This window comes from Cyprinus carpio, chromosome A3, assembly GCF_018340385.1.
Source record: "Cyprinus carpio isolate SPL01 chromosome A3, ASM1834038v1, whole genome shotgun sequence".
NCBI lineage: Eukaryota > Metazoa > Chordata > Actinopteri > Cypriniformes > Cyprinidae > Cyprinus > Cyprinus carpio.
The window spans coordinates 34,538,416-34,563,489 of NC_056574.1; the positions used below are offsets into that span (position 1 = coordinate 34,538,416).

At 39.4% G+C, this 25,074-nt stretch overlaps 2 protein-coding genes across 3 annotated transcripts; one reads left to right on the top strand and one right to left on the bottom strand.

Moving 5' to 3' along the window:
- The first annotated feature begins 823 nt into the window (after window positions 1–823).
- mosmoa (modulator of smoothened a) lies at window positions 824–25,012 on the top strand. 2 transcript variants are annotated; one of them, XM_042731509.1, is made up of 4 exons: window positions 824–1,711; window positions 14,418–14,630; window positions 20,765–20,892; window positions 22,893–23,027. In XM_042731509.1, exons 1-3 carry the CDS (start codon window positions 1,606–1,608, stop codon window positions 20,875–20,877), a joined length of 432 nt encoding a protein of 143 aa, XP_042587443.1. In that variant the 5' UTR covers window positions 824–1,605; the 3' UTR covers window positions 20,878–20,892; window positions 22,893–23,027. The 2 variants fall into 2 exon arrangements, with proteins under 2 accessions (XP_042587443.1, XP_042587433.1); XM_042731499.1 differs by lacking the exon at window positions 20,765–20,892 and having other exon boundaries at window positions 864–1,711; window positions 22,893–25,012.
- LOC109062593 (E3 SUMO-protein ligase ZBED1-like) lies at window positions 17,706–19,783 on the bottom strand. Its single transcript, XM_042731487.1, has 2 exons — window positions 19,279–19,783; window positions 17,706–18,988 (listed from the first exon to the last, which is right to left on the bottom strand). The coding sequence occupies exons 1-2, from the start codon at window positions 19,668–19,670 to the stop codon at window positions 18,382–18,384; spliced, it is 999 nt and encodes a 332-aa protein (XP_042587421.1). The 5' UTR covers window positions 19,671–19,783; the 3' UTR covers window positions 17,706–18,381.
- Window positions 25,013–25,074: the final 62 nt, after the last annotated feature.

Genomic DNA, 25,074 nt, shown 5'->3' on the forward strand with positions numbered 1-25,074 from the left:
AAAAGTAAAGTTAAATAAATAAAACTACTATACGGGGATTTTTTTTTTGTTTTTGACTTAATTCACACACACACACAAAAATTTACCTTTATATATATTTTTTTAATTAACTAAAACATATTTGGCATAAATAGTGCTAAAGATAGGTCTCATATATTTGATAAATATATATAAATATTAATATAAATATTTAGTTTTACAATATATCTAGTCAGAGTCTCATCAGTCCTTTAACATACTTTGCTCATACCTATATATATATATATATATATATATATATATATATATATATATTATATAATGTAGTTGTCATAAGGTTATTAAATGATATACTGCTGTTCATGTGACCATTTTCTATAATATATAGATTCATTATTAGAATTATTGTATTTCATACATTAGAAAAACATTTTTCAATTTCCATCTTTGTCTTTTGGTAACACTTTACAATAAGGTTCATTAGTTAACATTAGTTAACCACATTTTAGTTAACATGAACTAAGAATGAACAATACTTCCACAGCATTTAATGTTAATTTCAACATTTACTAATGCATTATACATTAGTTACATGTAAACATTAGTTAACGCACTGTGAATTAACATGAACTAAAGTTATTTCAAATAGTCATGCTCTTAAATAGTAATTGCACATTTTGTATTTGATTTAAAAATAATACTACGTATTATAAATAAACGCTTTTTCATTGTGATCTCAGGCTTTTGGCTCCCACTGCTCATTCATACAATAAATACGTTATGATCCCGTTTTTCTACATTACAGAACGCATATATTGTTCCCCGATGCATCTTGAAAAGACTGCGTGCATTAAGCGGGTAATGGATGTTTATGATGCCCACACGCATCACAGACCCCCTTTAACCGCCGGAAGTCTCGCGATAACGAGAGAGCGTGATCCCGCAGGCCTGTTGTGTCTGACGAGAGACGCTGCGTGGGGGGTTTTCGCTTTATGTCATCGGGAACGACGCGAGAGCTGCATTTGCGCCGCTGTTTCTCACGCTTCCGCTGCGTCTTCCAGTCGTTTCTTTCCACATACACGAGCTTAACGACCTTGCACTGCACTCGCGCGCGGGTTTTTGAGGATGAGGATGATGCGGCGGTGTTATGCTCGCGTGCAGCTGAGGAGAGAGATGGACCGTAGCACCGTCGATCTAAACGGCCCCGTACGACTCTAACTCGTTGTCTCACCGCGTTATCTGTTTAATTCCCGCAGTCGAGAGCTTCTTGGAGATGGATATGTGGACGTCGAGTGGCAGCAGGCCCTCCGGATGGCAAACAAACCGCGAGGATCTGTAGCCTGCTAGCTAGCTAGCGACGTTAAGAGAAGAAGAGCGCAGTCACCGTGTGAGGAGGAGGAGGATGATGGAGCTTCAGCCCTGAGCTCTCACTAGGAGGAAGATCAGGCACAGATCCTGGTCTCTGATGAGCTCGTTTCTCTCTCCAGGGCTGCTGGACTTCTAACCGTATCATATCTCGCTATATTATGCAGTCGCACCCGAGCAGGGACCGTGCTGTTTACTGACCGCTGCGGAGACATTAGCTCAGTTCTTCACGCGTCTCTGTCACAGTCCAGCTCTCCTGAGATGGATAAACTCACCATTATTTCAGGATGTCTCTTTCTGGCCGCGGATATCTTCGCCATAGCGAGCATAGCCAATCCAGACTGGATCAACACTGGCGAGTCAGCAGGTGAGAGATGAGAGCAGTAACTCTGAGTTATGATGTCTTCAGGTGTGGGAACTGCAGGCACTGCTTTCATGTCCGAAGTTCTGCTTTGTCCCTCATCTGCTCTTTATAATAACTTGCATCAATGTACTTAAGAAGCATGTGTATTTAATGCTGAACAGATCAATAGTTCACGTGCATTTAGATGCCTCATAAAGCTTTGATTCTTGTGCATACAAATATGATTATATGTATATATAGACATAAACCACTGAGCTGAAAATCATTACTATATCAATATTTACTGTCGCTCACTGATTTAAAGTTTCATTTTCAGGCCTTTAATACTAAAAATACTCTATTGTTACAATATAGAACCGTCTGTAGTAAATATTTGTCAGTTTTTAGCTCACAAATGGTTCATGTAGTGAAATATGAAACATTTTAATATCATTAAAATATAAAATGTAAAAATTCTTTTGTTCATTTAAGCTCAGCTATTAAACATTATTAGACTTTAAAAAAAATAATTTTGTGAGTAAATTCACTGTAAAATCATATTAGAAATCATTATCCAGGGATCAAGCATTGCAGTCAAAAACTGCATCATGATTATTTTGTAATGTTTAACCACATCACAGTCATCTGAGCACTGACATCACTTTCAGTCCAATTTGACATCTTTAAATAAATGAAGCACATGACTCCATGTCCATGCCGTGTTTTGGTTATTTAGCAGTTTTATGTGGCTCTTGCACCGTTATTAATCATGACAGTGTCTTCAGACGTCCGTGTGCAGGCAGTCTGTTGATAAACAGCTGCTCTTTGTTCAGCATGCATGACTGCTTAGTAAGTGGGTCAACACGGGTTCAAGTACAATCCACTCAATTCAGCAAGAATCGCTGGCCTTGTGTTGTTTTCGTACATGTCTTACGTGCTCCAGCGGTGAATCAGGTGCTAAAACAAGCAGCCATGTGTACATATTCCTTTGTGTCATTTTCAGCCATCCAGCAAAAGAGTTTTAGCACATGCTTCTTATTGACTTCATTCAGGCCACTTGTCTGAGGCTTTCTTATTGTCTGGAGGAGGCATTGTTGTTCCATGCTTATGAAACCAGCGGTGAGGAGTTATAGGTGAATATCATTTTAAAAATTAAATAAAAATGTTTTTTCATATAGTGAATGAATCAGTTTAGCAACATTAAGATCCATTGCGTTATATGATGATATTTAAATGACAGGTTAGCACATTGCACACCAAATGATCATTTATGTAATGTATCCAGTGTCCGTTTCTCAGTTCTCAGTGGTCATTTTCATTATAGATTTCAAAATTAGAGTTACACAACACTCTGGCATTTTACAGTCCTTTTTATACTAAAAAGTTATTAAAAAAACGGATGATGGATCACACTCTTTAGTAAAGTCTGTAGGGAAATAAAAACGTTTTGATGCACACACACACTTTATATTATATCATTTATATGCAGTAAATACATTACAGTATGCTGTATATATGAGGTTTTTTTTTTTTGGTAGTTCTCGTTCTCAGTGGTATTTCTCATTATAGAATTCAAAATAAAAGTTACATAACACTGTCATCTTAGTCCATTTTTGCACTGTTATAAAATGAGTTATGAAAGTGGATGATTGATAACACACACACTGAAAGATCTTTCAAACTCTGGTAACTAGTGAAGTCGATTGGGAAGCCCTCATAATACATTGTTTGTTTGTGTGTACGATTGTTCTGAAGAATTCAGAGTTCATTGTTAAGTGCGTGGCTGCATGCAATTCAGTCAGCTGAATGTGCTTCTTTGTGAGCCATTGTCAGATTGTTTCCTTCCTGTGAATGGTAAAATCATTAAAGTGTTTGTAGAGTCCCTGCCCTCTCTTTGATGTGGTTTATGACCAGAATGAGGCGGAATAATTGGCTGATGAGACATTGTTTAGGCTCTTTCGGAGAAATCGTGTCTTTGATCTACTTTTGGACGTTTTGATTAAATGTTTGCATTGAATTTTGTTGTTGTTTTTGTTTTCTGTCATTAATTGTTTATTTTTCACTATTTTGATGGGTACACAGACACATTCTCTCAGTTCTCTCAGTCTTTTTTGTTTGCTGATATTATGCTCATTATTGGTGTAGTTGAATCAAATAAACTCCAGACTCTAATGGCGCTTTTCCACGGCACGGCTCACTTTCTGCTGCTTTAACACTGCACGGTACGGCTCGCTTAAACAGTACCACCTTGGTTGAGGTTTCCAAGCAAGCCGTACCGATACTGTAATGTGACGTGTAAACAGATCACTGCACTGATCACTGTTTGGACTTTGATTCTGACGGCACCCATTCACTGCAGAGGTTCCTTTGCTGAGCAAGTGATGGAATGTTGGATTTCTCCAAACCTCTTTTAATGAAGAAACAAACTCGTCTACATTTTGCATGGCCTGAGAGTGAGTCCCTTAAATCTTTGATCCCTCAAATATCGGTGCTTGTCGCAAACGAATAGACTTGAAACAAATTTCGCCTGGTAGACACAAAAGAGCGTAGTAAAAGTGCTGGCTTTGAAGGAGGGACAAAAGCATAAAACTCTCAGAACACCACAGTAACAGCTTGGAAACACCCTGACATGTTTGAAGCAAGATTTCCACAGACAAGCACCACTTGCATATTAGTAAGAAATGTGAAGGATTTTTTTATTTTTAAGTAAAATGTTTAACCTTTAGCATCTGGAGCCTTTTTAATGAGTCAACCTGCAGAGACTTAGAAAATGCTTGCCTTTTAAATTCCCCTGGATTTCACATTTACAACATCAGCAGGGTGGAAAAACAACAGTAAAGTCATTTAGATGTCCAAAAGTTTATTAAAAAATGTAGAAAACATGCATCAGATTCACTGCTTTTGTTGGCAGTAGCCGTTGTTGCTTTGTTTTGACTGCTCAGCTGTTTATTTATTTGCATTTTTGTAGTTTTGTATTTGTACAGTTGTTTCTGACCACGTATTCATTTTTCTGTCCAGCCATCATAATTTGCCAGCAGATACCTTTAGCAAACAGTTCGGTTATGTTTTGTTGTTGAGTTCAGATGATTCTTCACACCAGTCTTGTTTACACATTTACATCAAAATCAGGTGATGTGATCACAGTCTGTCAGTTGAGACATCTGGTGTGCAGTGAAGACTGGGATCCACCGTGCATATTCAGACACAGGCTTCTGATGAGGGGAGGCAAAACAGGACAGAAAATAGATATTAATTATCCACCTTATTCTTCCCGTAAGAGTGGGCGTGTTTTTTTTTTTTTTTGGGGGGGGGGGGGGTAGAAATCTGTAGAAATCTGTAGAAATCTTGATAACGTTATACGTAGACCTCAGTACAAAATAGTAAAAAAGGCAGTTCATGACCCCTTTAAAGCTCATTTCCCCATTGCTCTCATCTCAGACTCATTATGCTGTTTGCCATCCAGACAGACGCCCAGTCTGTCCCCTCGAACCCTAGCTGAAAAAAGGAGATCTTTTTGGATTGGCATTTACTGCTCCGATTCACATCTGCGGTGCCAGTGAGACCGCTGTAAGGATGGTAGGTTTGTGTTTGTACACTTTTAAAAGGAAACTACAGTTCACAGGCAGGAGTCACGGCAGAGATGGGAAATTATGCAGCAGAGACCTTCAGAATCAACCCGTGACTGAGAACCCAAGAGCTCGCAGGGACAAAACATGAGTTGGTGGTCGTGACATTTACAAAATGAAAAAAAAGCCTTCCGAGCCTTTTATTCCCAGAGAAACACTTGGAGTGAGAGGAATGATTAATTCCTTTCTCCGTGTGGCAGCATACAGTTCTCATTTCACTCTCCAGGCAGGGAGCTGATTGTTTGGAGCTTGTTTTAGAGGTGTCGACGGCATTTTTAACAGTCCTGTTTCTGTTTGCAGAAAAACAAGCGCCCAACTAGAAATGCCACTTCCTCCCACTGTTTCTGAAGCACTTGCTCATGCAGAATTCTGACTCAAGAACAAAATATCAAAGCATGTTTTAAACCGGAGGATGGTTTCAGACTTTTCCTCTGAGCTGATTTTGAGGGACAAATCTGAGATGACTGAATGTTTCAGGGCTCAACATTAAGAATTGATGAGCGAATGTACCATGTGACACTTTTAACTACATTATTATATTATTTAAAATTCCATATAGGTCTCTTGACATGCATTATTTTTACAAATGCATGACATGAACCTGTTCTTCCTGCTATCTATGCAAAGGTATCACATAAAGTACTGAATGGAGGACCAAAGTTACTTAATTTAATGATTAAAACAATAAATCAGTTGAAAACCTGTATTTAGACTTGGAAAAGTGCAATTACCCAAGAAAAATAATTCAAAACAATATAGCACACTGGATGTCATGATAACAGCAATTTTAAGGGCGTGTTTCTGTGCAATATGGAAAAATACATGTTGTACAACTTTTATTTATATATATATATATAATATATATATATATATATATATATATAATATTTTTTTTTTTTTTTTATTATTACACAATATTTAGATGCTGTGCATCTCAGGACCCTTTCGTTCATTTCCATTCTCTTCCAGTCAGTTCAGCTGTTGCCCATTTTCACTCTTTTGGCCCTCTTCGCTCAGCAGAAACTACATGCATGCAGTGATGCCTTCTGCTGAATCGACAGCATAAATGCAGCATTAGAATGACTGGACAAGTAAGAGTTTCATTTAAGCCCAAACCTCTCTCACTTTCTTATTGCTGAGCCCTGCTTTTATTGGAAGCTTAGAACATAATCAAATTAGACCAAATATTTCATAAACAGGGATGTGAAAGGGGCAGTCCATTAGTAGATTTTTGTGAATGCCTGCCGTTCCGGTTCTGTGAAAACCCATGGCGCTTTCTTAAAGGGTTAGTTCACTCAAAAATGAAGATTCTGTCATTAATTACTCATGCTCAAGTCGTTCCAAACCCGTAAGACCTTCGTTCATCTTCGGAACACAAATTAAGATACTTTTGATGCATTCTGAGAGCTCTTTGACCCTCCCATAGACAGCAAGGGTACTACCATGATCAAAGTCCAGAAACGTAGTAAAGACATCAGTAAAATAGTCCATGTGACATCAGTAGTTCAGCCGTAATTTTACGTAGCTACAAGAATATTTTTGTGTGCAAAGAAAACAAAAATAGCTACTTTGTTCAACAATTCTTCTTCTCATCCTGTCTGCTGTGGCTAGCCTCCATTTTGGAGAGTATCATGATGGATACGTGCACTTCCGCTTCATGTAAACAACGCATGCGCATTGTGCTGCTGCTTACGTCATCAAGGACATGCGACAGCACGCGCATGCGTTGTTTACATGACGTTGAAGTCCTTACTACATTTCTGGACATTGATCGTGGTAGTACCCTTTGTATCTATGGAAGGATCAAAGAGCTCTCGGAATGCATCAAAAATATCTTAATTTGTGTTCTGAAGATGAACGAAGGTCTTACGGGTTTGGAATGACTTGTGCGTGAGTAATTAATGACAGAATCTTCATTTTTAGGTGAACTATCCCTTTAAGGCACGGGATTCCATGTGAGCCTGGTTATTTTGTCCCATTGATTGTGATTCAATGAGCTACATACTGAGGAGCTCTTAGGAAAGGATATTATGAAAAGGACTGACGTGCTCTCAGCAATGCTTATCCGAACACATGAAAGGATTAAGAAGTGACTGAGAGAGACAGACCTCTTGAAAAGTGATGAGGCCGGTCGGTTTACGCCACTGACTCATGGCTGCTTGAGAAAATAAGCCCATCTCGATGACTTCGATCAACCTGCAGTGAGCAGTTCTAGGGTCTTGCTGCTCCAAGATTGACTGTATTTATTTCCTTATTTAATGTTCCTCCTTTATAATTTATTACTAGTGGTATATGTTATTGATAAATTGATAATACAATTTTATTTCACATGTAGATGAAAGCCTTTGAGATGTATACCTATATTTTGAAATGACAATTTAAAAAACTAAAAATACTTAATGCACTAGTTTTGCATTACCCTTGAAAAATATTGACCAATACTAACTTTACTCTGTACTCTTAAAGGGATAGTTCACCTGCACTTGCCGGTCCCCATAGTTAAAAAAAAAAAACCTTATGCAAGTCAATAGGGACCAGCTAACTGATGGTGAATTATACTTTTAACCAACGTTTTATGATCTAATCTAGTCATGTCTTGCATTTTTATTGTTTCATGGTTAGTGGTGTTATGATATTAACATTTTAGCCCGCTCAACAGACATGTCTGTGATCGGCTGCAGTGCTCAGCGCTCTTTAGTCGTTCTTTAGAGCACAAACACTAATACACATGGCACTGTATGAACTGCATGCTCACACGAAAAACAGACGAGAAACCAATTAAAGAAATTTAAAAGAAATTTACAACCACCAACACAACACCTACATACAGCAGTTGACCCTTCGCAAAGACCCACCCCCCTTAGTTACTTTTGCTATGTACGACAAGCCATGGCACTCTCATGTCACACATCATGTTCTCACGCAGACAGAAAAGACAGAGCAGGCTACTTTTGGTATAAAACAAAGTCTCAGCTTTCAATTTTTTTTTTCTTTAGAAATTCAAACAGTAAATCCCATTTTGTGGCTGTTTAAGTGTTCGAGACAGATCACTGTAGTGCCTCAGTTCAAGCGACACGTGAAGCGATCATCTCTCCTAGAGGAGGTGTCAAAACAGTTTGTCCATGTTGTCTTTTTTTTGTGGTGTGTAGTTTGTCATCAACTGTTAAAGGGTTAGTTCACCCAAAAATGAAAATTACATACACGCGTAAAATATGTAATTCTCCGGGAACTGCTTATTTTACAACAGTGAGCACAAGCTAGATTCAAGTGGTTATTACGTTTCGAATATGGATATTTTTCTTACAAAAATGCATCGATTCGCTACAGGAGGCCTTTGTTCACCCCCTGGAGCCATGTGACACTTTTTTTTTTTTAATCGAAGGGCGCTTTTTATTTCACGTCTTTTGGTCTGATGCATGCAACACCTACTGAGTGCCATTAAACAGCTTGAATGATCAAATTCTTTCTTTATTCACCTTTTTATTTTTTTTATTTTTTTTTCCAAGTTTTGTTTTGGTAAAATCTTGTAATGCTTCCAGCAGTGAATACATTTTCCTTGTGTTTACTGAGGGTTCATCGCGGGCACAGGATGCGTATTTATCTGTATGCATCTGAGAGAATTCAGTGCGTTAAAAAAGAACAAGCCTGTAGCGCCGCATACGGCCTCCTCTCTCCACCCACTAGGGTTCAGAGGTTGTTTGACTCATCTAGCGCTCCAGATCTCCAGAGCTGCTCGGCCTGCACTAATGAGAGAACAGCAATGCTCAGGAAGCAGATGCATTTGCTCCATTTCCTGTTGTTTCACGCACAGGCTGTGAACAGGAGAGTGGTCCAGAGTGTCTAAACGTGTCAAGCCGCTGTTGAAATGGAGTTTTTTTAAAGGTTACGAGTGTTTACTGATTTATCTCCCAGCGAAATGCAAACAGTGCCCACTTATTGTGAGAGAAACCCCTCCGTCATAGCGTCTTCACCAGTGGCATAGTTGATTTTTATTTTTTTAATTGGATTATAGATATAATGTATATATTGAGCAGGTGCAAATTTTGTGTGCCAAGTAACATTTTGAAAATACGAACATTTTCATGAATTAAAATTTTTTTGTGTCAGAGCTTTATGAATGATTTACACAAAAAATCACTCTGCTTGTTTCATGAATGAAGCTCATTGTGTATTTATAGATCAGTGTTTCTGCCATCTTTCGAATCGACATGCCCCTTATGTCGTCACAACACAGCAACTTGTGTTTTTTCACTTGTAAGTACAACTTGACTTAGTCACTAGCTATGTTTCCATCCAGAGTTGCAAATTTAACTTGTGTGCGAAATTGGAACATCTGCAAAAAAAGCACTGTTTCCATCCAGCGAGACGAAGCAAACAAAATCGTCACTTCCTGATAAACTGGTGACAATTAACACTAAGAAAATGGTCATTTGTTGCACTGGAACAAGCCACGGTGGGCCTTTTTTTTGTACATAATTACTTGTGCCCCAGAGAATGCAGACAAAGTGAAATGCGGTCATGTTATCTTGCTTTCGGAGGAGGATGCCTGCTGTTTGAAAGAAGTAGTTACTTAAAGCATTACTTAAAGACTCCATACTGCATATATTTTTGCCAAAAAGTACATTTGACCCCTTGTGCAATCGGCAGAGAGCATTCAGTCAAAGAGAGACTAGCTGTGAGTATAAATATGACTTTGACATTTCTGATATTAAGCCAGCTAGAAAGTTTGTTTCTGTTTGAAGTAATTTATTTTAAGGAAAGAACTGAGGGTCAGGTCCAAATGGTTTTCTGTGGTGGAGAGTGGGATAGTTGGTTGAATTTGTATCGAAACCTGAAAATTCATTTAATTTAAGTGCTTTACTTAAAAAGCCATGACCATATTTACCGAATTTGATTTCAGATAGATAGGGCACGTGTTTCTTGATAATCACAAACAAAAGTTTGACTCACTAACACGTTCTGCTGAAAAGTGTATTTCTAGTTTCCAGCGAAGGCTTCTTGGGAATTTGGCATGAGCCCCAAGTGCTCTGACTTGTTCCCCGTTTATTTATCCAGATGTGTTGTTCTAAATGATGCTCTTTTTGTGTGCACATGTGTTTTTGGGAAAGGACTCCGTGAGATTGTGCCCTGTGATTGCGAGTGTCTAAACTGCAGTTGTGGGTGCGATTGAGTCAGTGCTGTCTGTCTTTTTAGTGTACCGTAGCGTGCCAGCTGGTTGTAATGATGGAATTAGACGTTGAAGTTGTGAATCAGCAGGGAATTGGTGGGTGATGAGGGAAATGTTTACCGGATGCAGACACTAGTCTTTATCAAGCCCTTTAAAGGCTTTCTTCCCACCAAGACAAAATGCTTCTTTCCCATCATCAAACTTGGTCTTAAACTCGAAGATCTGTTTTACATTTGCAACCATTTAACAGCTCATGGTGATAAAGCCAAACATAAATCAGCTTTCTTGCTATATAAATTGTGAAAATCCTCTAGAGCTTGTAATGCAGATGAACCTATTTTGCCTGAAGCAAAATGAATACATCTGGTTACTGAACTAATTGAATTCATAGTGCTATGCTGTATACTCTGAACTATATATTTTGGTAAAAAAAAAAGCCAAATCCGATGGCTATAATTAGAAAATTCTGTCATCGTTTACTCGCTCTCGTGTTGTTCCAAACCCATAAGAAATGAATTAATCTTCAGAACATAAATAAAGATATATTTAATCAAATCTGAGAGATTTCAGACCCTCCATTGAAAGTCTATTTACCCAAAACTCTGATGCTTCAAAACATTCGTGAAGAGAATTAAATCCACATGAATTGAGCAGTTCAATCCAAGTTTTCTGAAGAGGCATGGTCGCTTTATATGCTGAACAGATTTAATTTAGACTTTGTTCACATATAAACACTGATCAGCAAACATAAACAGAAGCGCAACCTATTGGTTCTTGCAGAAGCTTATTGGTTTTTGGTAACAGAGCTTAAACTCAATACGATTTTTAGCATGCAGTTTGTCTGTTTAGACCAAATGCTTAAAAAACTGCACACTGGCTTAACAAACATGCAGTTTCTTCCCCTGACAGAAGGTGGCACTTAAAGAAAAGCAGAAATGCAGCATTTACTCCAAAGCACAGCAGCATAACAGTATTTAGCTACATGTTTTCAAACAACTGTTTAGATATTTGTATTCGCTATAGTGTTTATCAGATAACTGCAAATACAAGGATTTTTCCTCTGCTGTTCATTGTTGCATAAAAAAATACTCAGTTTGTAAGTTGTAGTTTGCTGTAATGACAGTAGCTCTGAGCATGGGAAAGAGATCAGAACATGTTTCTGTAAAAAATGAAAATGTCAATCTGAACAAAATGAAATAATTGCCGATCATTCAAATTAAAGTGTTTATCGCATCGAATATTCATCTTTGTGTGAACGTGCCTTCAGGGGTCAATTCCAAACCAAACAGCTTTATATTGGTAAATGCGGTAAATGTAGACCTACTTTTTAAAAGTTCAACAAACTTGAATCAGATGAAGTTGTTCGCTCACATGAAGTTCCTAATCGCATGGATTCCTGTTCAGATGGCTTGATTTTGCCCACAGAATTTCACCATATCTGGATAAATGTGACCGCAGCTGTAGGGATGTCAAAGGTTCTTAGGTTCTTTAGTCGATAATAAAATAAGATGTAACTGTAGCAGTCTTTAATAGAGCTAGTATGTAGTACCAGCTCTCCTATCAACAACTTGTCCTGTGTGTGGCTGCTTTTGAATATTGTTTAAGCACATATTTCCAGTGAAACATCACATTTTTTGATACACTATCAGAGCCGTACAGATATTCATAACAATGGTATTTCTGCTTGCGTTGTTAGTTTTTACCGTGGTGTCTAAATTGGTATTGAGAATTGTGACATCCCACTAGTATTTCGGACATTTTGGTACAGTAAACTCACTAACGGGCCATGTTTTGTCACTGTAACTAAATCTGTTTAACTGGGAGAGATGCAGAGCTGTTATCATTCTGACTGTACGTGGAATAAAGGACAGGATTTCCGTAGTTCTTCCATGTCCAGGATGTTTTCTTGGTGTATTCTCCACAATCCACTGCCTGTTTTCCAGGGCGTAATGTGAATTCTTCCCCTAAGTGAACCCTGGTTCAGTGATGCATTTGAAGTTCCCTCACACTCATCACTACAGAGCTCTGGATGCCATTGTGCTTGACAGATATCAAAATCATGCAAATGTTGTATGTCACTCCAGAGGAGAACTCAGCAGAATGTGACTGCTACCAGATGTAAACTCAAACAGTGATGACTCTGTTTAACTGATTAAGTGCCTCCCTTGTTTTCTTGCTCGATAAAGGAATCCTACGCACTTTAAGACGGCCAAAATGCCTGCCAGCGTGGGCATAAACAAAACTCCCAGTCAGGCTGAATGCAGTGAGACCTTAAAATGTGAGCTTTTGTGTGTCAAAAACAATTCAATGAATGTGTTTACATTTGAGTCCATCTTTCATTGTAGTATGTATTTAGAAGGATGTAAGCGAAAGCATACACAAGCACATCACGTGAAATGGACATCAGGAGTCCGAAACTTACTGAAGTTGGCATTTCCCAGCCACAAAAAGTGCATTAATGTTGCCCAAAAATAGAATAGATTAGGAATAGTGTAATTCCTTCCGTTTCAATCAAGTTAGGTATTTAACAGTGGAGTCTTGTTGAAAATAATTACCGGCTTATCAGTATTGCCTTTAAAACAGTGTTGTTTTTTTGTATAATAAGGTGGTTTATGTTAAGCAGTGATCCGTTATCTGAGGTCCGTCTCTCGGCTGTCTTGGTGCTTGTTTGAGTCTGTGTGATGCAGTTCTGATCAAGTGACTCAAGTGATACAGACACTGCGAAGAGTGCATATGGTTTGTGTACAGCCTTCACACTCTTCCAGGTGGTGGAAAGCACTTTATAATGCAAAAAGTAACATGCTACTTTGCATAAAGTGATGATGTTACTTTATACAGTAATGCAGTTCCGAAATCTGCAAATGAATAAGTAGAATGTACCTGTTCCCTGTTCCATCAAACTCATGCTCATCATTCTTATATGAATGTATTCTGCCAAGTCTGGCCTATTGCAGCCCTAAACATAGACTGTGACTTAAAGGATATAGGCCTGAGTTTACACTGTTAAAGCATGAATAACATACCATACGTGTTAAGACTGGCTCACACTGCAACCAAAAACTTGTGACTTTGTGTGTTGTTGATTGTGGATGAAGCCCTGTTCGCTGCACTGTAATTAATGAGAAGCATTATACATGTTATTAATGTTTTTAACAGTTAATTTTTGGAATGCAGTTAATGCATTCATTCACTAAAATAACTTGATCATTAATTGTATTAGCAAATGTATATGACATAAAAATGATCCATGGCAGAAATCCAGTTGCCTAATGGTTATTTTTAACGCAACTTATAGTCGTAACTCATTAAACCTTGTGTATGGTCTTAACTGGATTGTGTGACTGAGCCCCACAGGTTAACGTACAGTCTCTCACTGGTTAATCTGTTTGGGTGGCCATGTGTGTAATCTGACTGTAAAGCAGCTGTAAGGATAAGCTGGCTGTGAAGACAGAACCTGAGTTTAAAGTAAGGCACTAAAGTTAACAGGCACTAAAACTACTGTCATCCTAAAATTTTAATGGTACAGTGGAGTGATATTATTCTTTTGTTCATATCAGTTCCTGGCCCAGACAACAATGTGCATTCAGCACATTTCAGCTGTGAAATATATTTTAAATCAATGTAAATGTCAGTCTTGAAATGCTTTTTTCTTGTCTGAACGTGTGCTTGAATACAGCGGCACAGCCTCAGGGACTGTGTGTCTGACAGGTGCAACATGTTTTCCTGCAGAAAACAAGCTCTGAACTTTATACTCAATGGCTGTGTTGTCTCCAGTGTGCCAGGCTGTAGTTTAGTCCATAGCTAAACACCCAGGCCTTAATTAAGAGTCTTTTTTTTCTCCATTCCTGATAAAGAGCAGATTCTGCAAAACACCCTTCAGGTTTTTGTGGGTTGAATGGGACTTACACGTCATTGATGTTGTTGTATTTGGTTCCAGGGGCTCTTACTGTGGGGCTGGTGCGTCAATGTCAGACCATTCATGGACGAGATCGAACCTGCATCCCCCCACGACTCCCTCCAGAGTGGGTCACCACGCTCTTCTTTATCATCATGGGTATCATCTCCCTCACGGTCACCTGCGGCCTGCTGGTGGCCTCGCACTGGCGTCGAGAAGCCACAAAGTACGCAAGGTGGATCGCCTTCACAGGAAGTGAGTGACGCATTTCATCTTTGTTTTCCCTCTTGCCTTTTTTGACCCGCCCACCAGAGATGTGAAGGTGAAGTGTGTAGTTTCAGCGCACCAGTGATGTTGCTCAGAATTCTGGGAATTTGTTCTCAAATTCTGCAGAACCTACACTTTTTTTTTTTTTTTACCTATACGCAGAGCATGATGAAACAAGTCTGTGCATGTGTCATGTATAATGATAAATATGGACATTGACAGTAAATATTTCTACATCTGTTGTACTAGGTATAATGAGAATTAAAGGGGACTGTACTAAAGCATTAAAAATAAGATTTAAGAAGCATGCTAAGTCCACATACTGGTTTCTCCTGATTGTATTCTACTTTTGAATTTATGTTCCGTGTCAGAATGTCTGTTTTTGTTTTGATCTGTCTGATTCCACACACTGCCAGTTTACACAGTAGTATTTCGACACCCAGGGTTGCCAGTTGGTGGAAAACACAGCGTGTGGCAGCCATGGAAGTGAACAAATGTACTGAGCCAGAGATCATAGATTCTACCCAAACCTAAAAAGCCTCGCCATCCATCTAAAATGCTCTATGACCACAAGCATATTACAATGCGGATTAATCAACTCATCATCTTACAGATTGCAGCTCGTCACCTTCCATTGTCAGTTGAGCTTGTTCCTGTTGTGTGTGTCATTAATCTGGCAACCCGCGTGAGCATCAACTCTAGAGGAGGAGGTGAGGGCGGGAGAAACGACACTCATTACTGTGAATTTGGACTGCAGTTACCAATTCAACTGCTAGCTTTCAATATATCATACAACAACTTTAAATTCAATTTCCCATTTTGTCTGTAATTGCATTATGCATTGTAATTGCATGCATAATCTACTTAAGATGGCTAAAACAATAGATGACCGCGTTGTGCGAGATGATTAGAGTTACTTGCAACTAAACGTGTACAATTTTTTTTTTTTTTGGCAACGACTTAAATAGAAGGCCAATTATTTCACAGAAATAACTGTTTCTCAGCTGGAGCTACACATGCGCTTGAGAAAATATTGGTTTTACCCCATCAATTGAGATGTGGGTTCCCAGCTGTGGGGAATATGTAACACCAACCAATTTAAAGTCCTGCGCACAAGCAGTCAGTGAGATAGATGATCTGTGTGGTTTGGGCTTGAATGGCGCTGCTGAGGTGTTGTGTGTCTGTCCAGCATGTGCGTAGCATCTGCTGTGTTCGCTCACTGGAGACACTATTAACTTTCTTCTCTATTCCTCAAGCTAGTTTACACATCCTTTGTGTATTCTTTAAAGACTTCCTCTCAGGATCTATGGTAAATGAGAAGCAGCGATAGTTAACTATGCTGCAAATTCATCATCTTAACGTAATGTCACCTCTAGTGTCGACTGAAGTGTCTGAGTTGTTGCACTAGGGTGTTGTTGGCACTGGCTGGGTGTTGCTATACATTTGCTAAGATTTTCTACTTTTTTAGCGCATTGCTGTGTGATGGTTGTTGAGAGTCAACTGTCTAGTTGCATATTGTTCAGTCGATCCCTCCTCGAGTCTCTGTGAGATTCTAGATTTGGCTTAGGTTGCTCCTTCAAAGTCTATAAAATTGTTTTTATCACCGTTTAATCGCATGCAAGATATAAAAAAAGAAGAAGAAAAAAAACATTGGCGGGAGAAAGCAGACACAAAGTTATAAATGTTACAGCATGCCTCTCCTGAACAAGCCGTAGGATTGAGGTTTTGTGTAGAGTCTTGAGTGTATCAAATAAAAGCTATTTTTAATAGAGAGCTCCTGATTATGGCTGTCATTTCTGTTTTGTAATCAAAAGCCCAGAATCTATAATCGGCACTGTAGTGTGTCACAATAGCCAAGTACAGTGCGATTATGAAAGAGTCTTTTTCCGTTGTCTAATGGGTGGCAGCACTCGCAGAGAGATGCTGCTGAATGGAGAAGTCATTTCGCCAAGCATTGCATACGTAGTGGCATGGTTGCCATGGTAACAGGAAAGAAATGGTCCCAATTGTCCAGGTTCTGCTTACCGTGTCTGAACCTCGGTGACTCAGTTGTCTTTTTCTATCGCCGTGTGTGGGCGGTAGTTACACCGTTTAAAAGAGCAACAGCCGCCAGCGGGGATCACAACCTCGACCACCGGGGTTACTGATGAAGACCAACAGGAATAAAAATACAAATAAACAACCACAAAATGGCACAAGTTTGCTATGCCACAAATCGAAAATGTTTTAATGGTGCTAATGGTTAAAAAAAAATTCAGATGGGTAGGTTTATTTTTTTCCACGATGTTGCAAAAATGTTTAAAATTTGATAAAATGACAAAAATAATCAACATTTTAAGGTGAGACAAATCAAACAATATCACACATCATTTCTTTCGGAACTATGTATTTTACATTTGGTTCCACTAGCATCTCCTCAAGTAGTGTTGGACGGCCTGCTTCGAATCCATTTAAAGCCCATTGCATGAGTGTTTTTCTCCAGGTGGGGTTAACACAGGTGTCTGGGCTAAAGCTGCCACTGGCCTCAAGCCACCGAACCTGAAAGAGCAGCTTTGTGTGAGTAACACAAGCCCCCTGTGTCCCCTCACTCCACGCCCAGCTTGACCAGGTTACGCTCACGGCTCCACGTCTGCTGTCATGTCCGCAGCTGTGGCTCTGGCTCGCGTCGGCTTCAGCATATGGTGCGTCAGCGGGGACAGATGTAAATATTAGCTGCTGTCTTCTCAGACTTGTGGCTTAGCCAGAATGCACTGCTGGACAACACTGGCGTTTAAATAAAAAGAAAGTAAAACAGAGGCGGCTTTCATAACTCAGGGAAAATATAGCTTGCTCTGAGGTTATTGATGTAGCATTGGTTTGTTTGGAGTTTTTTTTTGGGTGGCATAATGTTGGAATAAATTATTAGTAGTTGTATTGTGAGAGAATTTAATATATATATGTATATACTGTAGAACTACTAATTTTATTCCATCATTATGCCAGCCAAAAAAACTCCATATGAAGCAATGCAACATCAATAACCTCTCTCTCTCTCTCTCTCTCTCTCTCCTATATATATATATATATATATTAGGGCTGTCAAACGATTAATTTTTTTAATCGCAATTAATCGCTGAAGCTTCTTAGTTAACTGCGATTAATCGCGGTTTGAATTGCACGTGTAAAATTCTGTTATTTTGCATATCAAGGCAGTTCTAAGCCCATAATGTAGAATATCTTACCAGCGTTTTCATTGGGAATCAAAAGAACACAAAATTTCCTTTTTGAACTTTTTTTATTAAAAAAAAAAGTGCAATGTAGACCAACTTCCAAATATTAGGAGGAATAAAGTAACGCAGTGCTTACTTTGAGAGATTACATTTATCAGGCCACTCTCTTAAGCTACTTCAAAAATAAACAATAACATTATTAGCAAAACAATTCCTAGCTGGAAATAACAGCAATCAAGTAATATGTAACACTGGTAGGAAATTTCTAACTCGCTTATGACAAACAGAACAGTCTAAAACATTGACGGCCACAGCGGGATATTTGTAACATTTTCTAGTTTTAAATGAAGAATGTCATCCTTGTAATTAACCTGTGCTGAACATGGATGAAAAAAAAGTCCAAATGACAGTAAGATTAAATGAAAAATAGTGCATGATTGGATATGGGATTCAGAACTATCTGAGTTCTAAGTTGTCTCTCCTATTTCTTTTCTTTAACCCAATTGCTAACACACACCAGTCTGGTGACATTAGCAGTGGACAGTGCTGCTCTCTTTTTTTTGCAAAATGTGACCAGAGAGTGAGAACAGTCTTTCACACGGTACCGTTGTTGCAGGTGTAGCCAGATATTTTTGTGCTAGAGGTGCCAAGGTTGGGTAGGCCCTTGCGTGTCCAGACCACCATTCCAATGGACAGTCATCAATGGAGATGCTGGGCTCACCTCTGTACCGATCCACAGACGTGTCAGATGCTGGGTCTTCTTCATCATCTGAATCTGATGCAGCAGCTAACAGAAAGTGCATCTTCTTTTTAGGTGGACCTGGCTCAGGTTCTCTACGAGGCTCGGGTTGCTGGGCACTCTCCTCTTTAATCAACTTCCAGACTTCCTCCCTTTCAGATCTGGGAAGGCATTTCAGATCCTTAAATCTGGGGTCAAGCGCTGTTGCCACTTTCAACCACTGGAGATTGGTGCTTTGTTTTCGCTTTGATAGGTCAGATGTGAAGGCCGCTTTAAACCGGAGCACATAACCTGGATCATCGTCAGAACCAGTCATCAACCGGAACAAATGACACAGTGCAGGCAGGACCGCGGAGCAGGATATGTACTGTTCTCCTCCCAAAAGCTCAGTCACATATCTGCCAAGAAACATAAAGCTCAATCAATTACCAGTTATAAAAAAAAAAAAATAAAAAAAAAGAAGGATGAAGTTAAGCTCCAGTGAAATAAAATTCTAAAAACTCAATTTTTAGAGCATGTGTGTAGGCCTTCCTCCTCTTCATCTTACAGTGCTTTTCATATACATATAACCAATGTTTAAAGCTACAAAAGCAGCAGCATCTAATTTTAGCAATAACTAAATGATTAAAGAGAGACTAATAAATCAGTCACATTTTAATTTTCAACAAAACAAATTCAAAATATTTACCTGCATGGTTCAAGGAGTGTTTCAAGCTTTTCGATCTTCTCCAGTTCTGCATTAGTCAGCATGGCTGGTGTGCCTCTTTGTTGATGGAGTTCAAGTGTAGCCTTGACAGCGTCCTTGTTTCTCAGAAGCCGGGTGATCATGCTGAGAGTGGAGTTCCACCTTGTGGAAACATCTTGGACGAGGGGCTCCTGTGGCTGTCCCAACTCCTCTTGTTGTGCTCGCAATTCAGCTGCATTTGCTGGACTATGCTTAAAATGTCCAACCAATTTGCGGCATTTTGCCAAGACATTCTCAAGACCACTGTCACGGAGTGACATTGTGATCGATCTTTGTAAACTGTGCGCAACGCACGGCATGTGCTCATATGGCAGGAGTCTTGCTGCTGCTGTCATATTACGGGCACTGTCGGTGCCAATTGTTGTCACCTTCCCCGCAATTTCCCACTGCTCTGCAACTTCAGAAAATTGTTCGGCACATTTTTCTGCAAAGTGCCGTTCTTCTGAGTGTTTAAACCGCTAAAGCAAACGAATGCAACTTCCAGTCAGCGTCTATGTGGTGTGCAGTAACTCCAAGATAATTCTGGTTGCTTACTGACGTCCAATGATCCCCGGTTAATGCCACAGCATTTGCATTTCGCAGGAGATTGATTTTAGATTGTTTCTCAGCTTCATAAAGCTCCTCTATGCGAGCAACAATTGTTCCCCGCGATGGTAACGTGTAAGCCGGTTCAGAACTTGCCAACCTGATTACATCCCTGAGACCCGAATCTTCAACAATGTTGACTGGTCTGCAATCAGTTGCCACCCATCTGGCGATTGCTGTGGTTAACTTATTTTCATCCAAGGGTCTGCTGCGACGCCCGCACTCAGGAATAGTTCTTTGGCGGGGCTGCGGCTTGCTTGGCGGGGAGGCGTCAGGTGAAACACCGGGGTGTTTCGCCTGGAGGTGGTAACTTAGACTTGACGTGCTCCGATGGTAGCTGAACTCCTTGAAACAAATGCTGCATTGTACCTTAGTGTTGTCAACGGAACCGTCTGATTTTTTTTTAAAGTTAAACAGGTTGTTTAATAATCCGGTCGTACTTTTTCTATCCATCACCTTTTACCGCTTCACAAACCAAAGGGGCTGACTACGGGCTGGTCAAAGGGACAAAACGGCTTACCTGAAATGCGATAAAAAAAAAAAAACGCGTTATGGATTGTTTTTAACTAATCGCGATTAATGCATAAACCCCTAAAACACAAATATATATATATATAAATAAAAATATATATATATATATATATATATATATATATATATATATATGTATATATATATGTATATATATATATGTGTATATATATATATATATGTATATATATATATATATATATGTGTATATATATATATATATATATATATATATATATATATGTATGTATGTATGTATGTGTGGTGGGTAAAATTTTTATTTGCTATCTTTGTTTGCTATTTGTAATTGCAGACCAAAGGACCGTGTTGACAACAGCAAACCCCTGGAACATCTATTCTGAATCATCAAGCCTTCAAACCTCTGGCCCGTTTCATTTAAAACAGACCTCCACCCGACCAGAGTGATAACACTCAGCACGGGTTCATGTTAGCCTGGCAGAAAGGCTTTTAGCAAGATAAAAACAGACCCTGCTAATAGATGCCTGAGTGCAGTCTCGGCTCAATCTTGGTGCCCATTAGCAAGATAATAGCATCTTTCAACAGAATGCAGCTCTGCAATTAAACACGACGGCCTTAAGAGAAGTACACTGATCTGACTGAGGCTCTGCGTGTCAGCATTGAGCTTCTGCCTTTGCACATTTATTGCATAAACCATTTTCATCGGTCTCGGCTCTTAGACACACAAAGGAGAGAGTTAAGGAGATGAATGGGGACTAGGCTGCGGGACGAAAGGTCATGCCCTCAGCACAGCATAAAAAGGGCACTTCCTGCTGTGGTAAATGCCAGTTTGCCGTTCTGGTTCATGGTGTTAAAAAAAAGAGAATATGTTCCATAAAAAAGTGGGGGGTTTGAGCACAACAAATATAATTGAATGGATAGAGGAAATAGAAACGGGCTTCGGCCCTGACACCAGAATCAATTGTGTTGCTAGCAGACCTATTTCTGGATTGATGGATACAGAAATGCATTTGAAAACCTACAATTTGGCTCTTTGCTTAATGATTCATCACAGCTATGCTGTATATAATCTAGTATACGATGAACTCATCGACATCAATGATTCTAGGAAGGGATAAAAACACAACTTAGCAGTTTCTTAAATAACTGCAGACACATCTGTTGTGAGGTTCAATCTGAAGATTGCCAAATCCCAATTTTAAGCCAAAATATGTTGGAGGACAAGTGAAATTTTCGACAAAATCCACAGGGACAAAAAAATCTGGTCAGGAGTAACACCATGTACTAACTGATGCTAAAAGCCTACAGCAGCAAGCAGTTTGTCTCTCCATACTGAACGTAAAAATGCTGCAACGAGTTATGTTGTAAGATGAAAAACTGAACTGAGACTGAACCCCTCTCCAAAAGTGTCACCATGAATGATATACCCCAGCCAAACTTTTTACCATATGCTTCCTCGACACCTAATTCACTAATTTCTCAGAAAAACAATGCTACCGCCCATTATTCTACTTTGAAATTTGTGTTCTGTGTCAGAATGTCGTTTTTTCTCTGCGTGATTCTGCCCACTGAGAATTTACCCAGTAATATTTCAACACCGTGGGTTGCCAGTTGGTGGAAAACACAGCATATTGCAGCCATGGAAGCCAAAAAAATGAACTGAGTCAGCGAGCGATCGCAGATTCTATCCGACCTAAAAGCCTTGACATCCATCTAAAAGCTTATTAAAACATGGATAAATCAACTCATAAACTTGCAGTGTATGGCTCGTCGGCTTACATTTTTAATTGCGCTCATTCCTGTTGCATGTCCTCAATCTGGCAACCCACTTGAGAGTCCAGTCTGAGGAGGAGGGGGCAGGAGAAACAGCTCTCATCAATATTTTGAGCTTGACTATTAAAGTAATCAACCATCTTTCAGAAATACCAGGGATGATAACAGTATGGTCACTGACACAGGAAGGGATTCTATATCTTGGACTGGATAATTTCACTGTATTTTTAATAACATTCATCATAATGTTCTTATACTTACAAATTCATGAAATGAGGGTGGAACATTGAAGAATTGAGTCTTTAGGAAACTTAATATAAAACATGCTAAAATCATTAATATCCTGTCTCCTCTAATTTTATACTGGTACTAAAATCGTGATGAATAATCCATATGTTGGTCAGAGCTAACTGTATCTTGGGACTGCTTTGGTAAATGAAAAATTGCAGTGATCTTATCAACATGCCCTAAGGATTTTGGGTCCCCCTGTTGGTTAAAAATTGTAAATATTGGTAGAATAATTATTTATTCTGTGGACCTGCTTAAATGAATGATTCTGCCACTGTTAGATTAACCCTGTAATTTTGTTGTTGATCATCCAACCTTGTTTTTTTTCCCCCTCATTATTGTATGTGTGTAAATTCCTGTATCATCTATTTAGCAATGCTTTCTTTCTTTCTCTTTTTCAGTGATCTTGTTTTGTATGGCCGCCCTCATATTCCCAATAGGATTCTACATCAATGAAGTAGGGGGACAACCGTACAAATTACCCAACAACACAGTGGTGGGCTCCTCTTATGTACTGTTCGTGCTCTCCATCTTCTTCACAATAGTGGGGCTGCTGTTTGCGGGAAAAGTCTGTCTTCCTGGCTGAGGGAACGTTCCCAGGAGGGACAGCTGGGGTGTTCAAAGTTAGACAGAAAGAGACGGCACTCATTGAGAAGGGCCAACGAAAGGGGGTGGTGGTATATGGTAATAACTCATTAAACTAAACAGACGATTACTGCACACACTACATACGAGTGCCTCCGCCAAACCTGAGCTTTGTTAATCCCGTGCTGTCTTTATGTTGCACCTTTGAGTTTCAACCCGAAGGATCCCGTTGGAGTACACGTTGGAGCAGGCCCATCCGGAAAGGACTGAGCGCATCCACAGCGACTGCTTCCAGTACTACTTTACTTTGGAATATAGTTAATTTAAGTTTGCAGAGTTTCACACAATTGCGCCCCCTGCCATTGTGGAGAGGAAAGACAAGAAACTGGTGGAGAATGCGGGCAGCGACACAATGGACCCGGCGCTCAGTCCAACCAGAGGGGCTACAACGGGACTCCCACATTCTCTCTAGCGGCCCGAGAGCTGGTCGGGACACTGCACTGTTACAAAAGAGGGAAAGGAGAAAGGGAACAGTATTAAGAACAATTTTGCTCGCACGCTTCATGAGGCGAACACTCCAGGACTGCCGGTCAGGACCCTGCAAGGCTGTGCCTCGCTGTTACACGCTCAGATATTGACGGACGCGTCTCTGAATCTGACCTCATACCAAAATTAACTCCCGCCTGAGCTCACTTGAGTGTGAGGCGAGTTTAGTTCAATCACGGGCGGATGTATTAGTGCTTCGACTTTACACCTGCTCATCTCTTCTTGTTTTGATCTCTGGGTTTGCAGAGCCCTTTATTTGTTTGGTTTGATTTGCTAATGTGCCATAAACCTGTTTTGTCGTATGAATGCTAAGGACATGAGTTGGGTTTAAGGGAGCAGTATATGCGGTATAGCCATTTCAGTAGGTGAAGCACTACAGATGTACAAAAATGAACTCCTTACCTCATTATCTTGCGATTCAGAATTATTTTTCCCCTCCCATTACAAAATATGTGCCCTGTAAGTTATGTTCTGCCTTGGTCACGGACGTTTCATTCAAATGCTGCGATCATGGCAAATTATTTATCTGACACTGAATAAAAAGGAGCTCAAGAATGCGTGCGTGTTACATTCGCTCTGTTTTTAAGCCGTTCCACTTTTTGGAATGCAGATGTACTTGTTGAGAGCGTCTCTACAGTGGAACAAAACCAGAAGTGTTTGTTTATGATGGATGTGTGATATGAAGGTTACATTTTGCCCACAAGCTGTTGTTTTTTCATAAATCTTCTCCAAGTGTGTGTTGTTTTATTTGAATGTGCTTTTTTTTTTGGTTTAATCCACTTAAGAAAGGTCATGCTCACAGTCGCCTTTACATTCTTTACTAAATCAATTTCATTAATGCTTTGAAAGACTGCATTTTCCTTGGAAACGTTCATATTCATTATAGGGATGGCAAACAGATAAAGTATATTTATTCAAATTTTAGATGATTCTCGTAAATATATGGGGTAAAAGCATACACTCTTGGATCGAAGAATTGATAAAAAATGTTTCTAAGAAATTCCCTCCTGCATTCAGGCAAGATGTGTACAATTGCTTTTGACAAAAGATGTCACTCCGTATCGCACTGGGACCTAAATTAATGTGAACTGTGAGAACGACGGTGGACCGCAGTGGACAGCTTGCGTGCTAAAGACTGCTTCTGCTTTGGATATTTTTGGAAACCCATCATAAAATGGAAAAAAAGATTACATATAGGTAAAAAAAAGCTATTATTTAAAAGGGAAGGAAACAAATGTATGAGTAACAGTATTATCTATCAAAGGATGTTAGCAGTCCTTGTGCACAGTTACTGTTAACAGATCCGTATTACTGGCAAGACAGCTGTTTTCTCTGCTACTCTTTGTTTCAGTATCTCACTGTATACAATAAAGGCATTAAAGAAGGCGAACTGCTTGAGTTCAACTGAGCTTTACTTCATTAGGAATCCAGCTGTAGCGATTGCTCTACTTT

What these genes read in the sequence shown, in the direction of transcription:
- mosmoa (XM_042731499.1), top strand. Translation starts at nt 1,606, where the DNA reads ATGGATAAACTCACCATTATTTCAGGATGTCTCTTTCTGGCCGCGGAT. An exon ending in CAACACTGGCGAGTCAGCAG is followed by an intron (nt 1,712 to 14,417) that starts GTGAGAGATGAG and finishes ATTTGGTTCCAG; the next exon opens with GGGCTCTTACTGTGGGGCTG. An exon ending in GTGGATCGCCTTCACAGGAA is followed by an intron (nt 14,631 to 22,892) that starts GTGAGTGACGCA and finishes TCTCTTTTTCAG; the next exon opens with TGATCTTGTTTTGTATGGCC.
- LOC109062593 (XM_042731487.1), bottom strand. Translation starts at nt 19,670, where the DNA reads ATGACAGCAGCAGCAAGACTCCTGCCATATGAGCACATGCCGTGCGTT. An exon ending in ACACTCCTTGAACCATGCAG is followed by an intron (nt 18,989 to 19,278) that starts GTAAATATTTTG and finishes GTTTCTTGGCAG; the next exon opens with ATATGTGACTGAGCTTTTGG.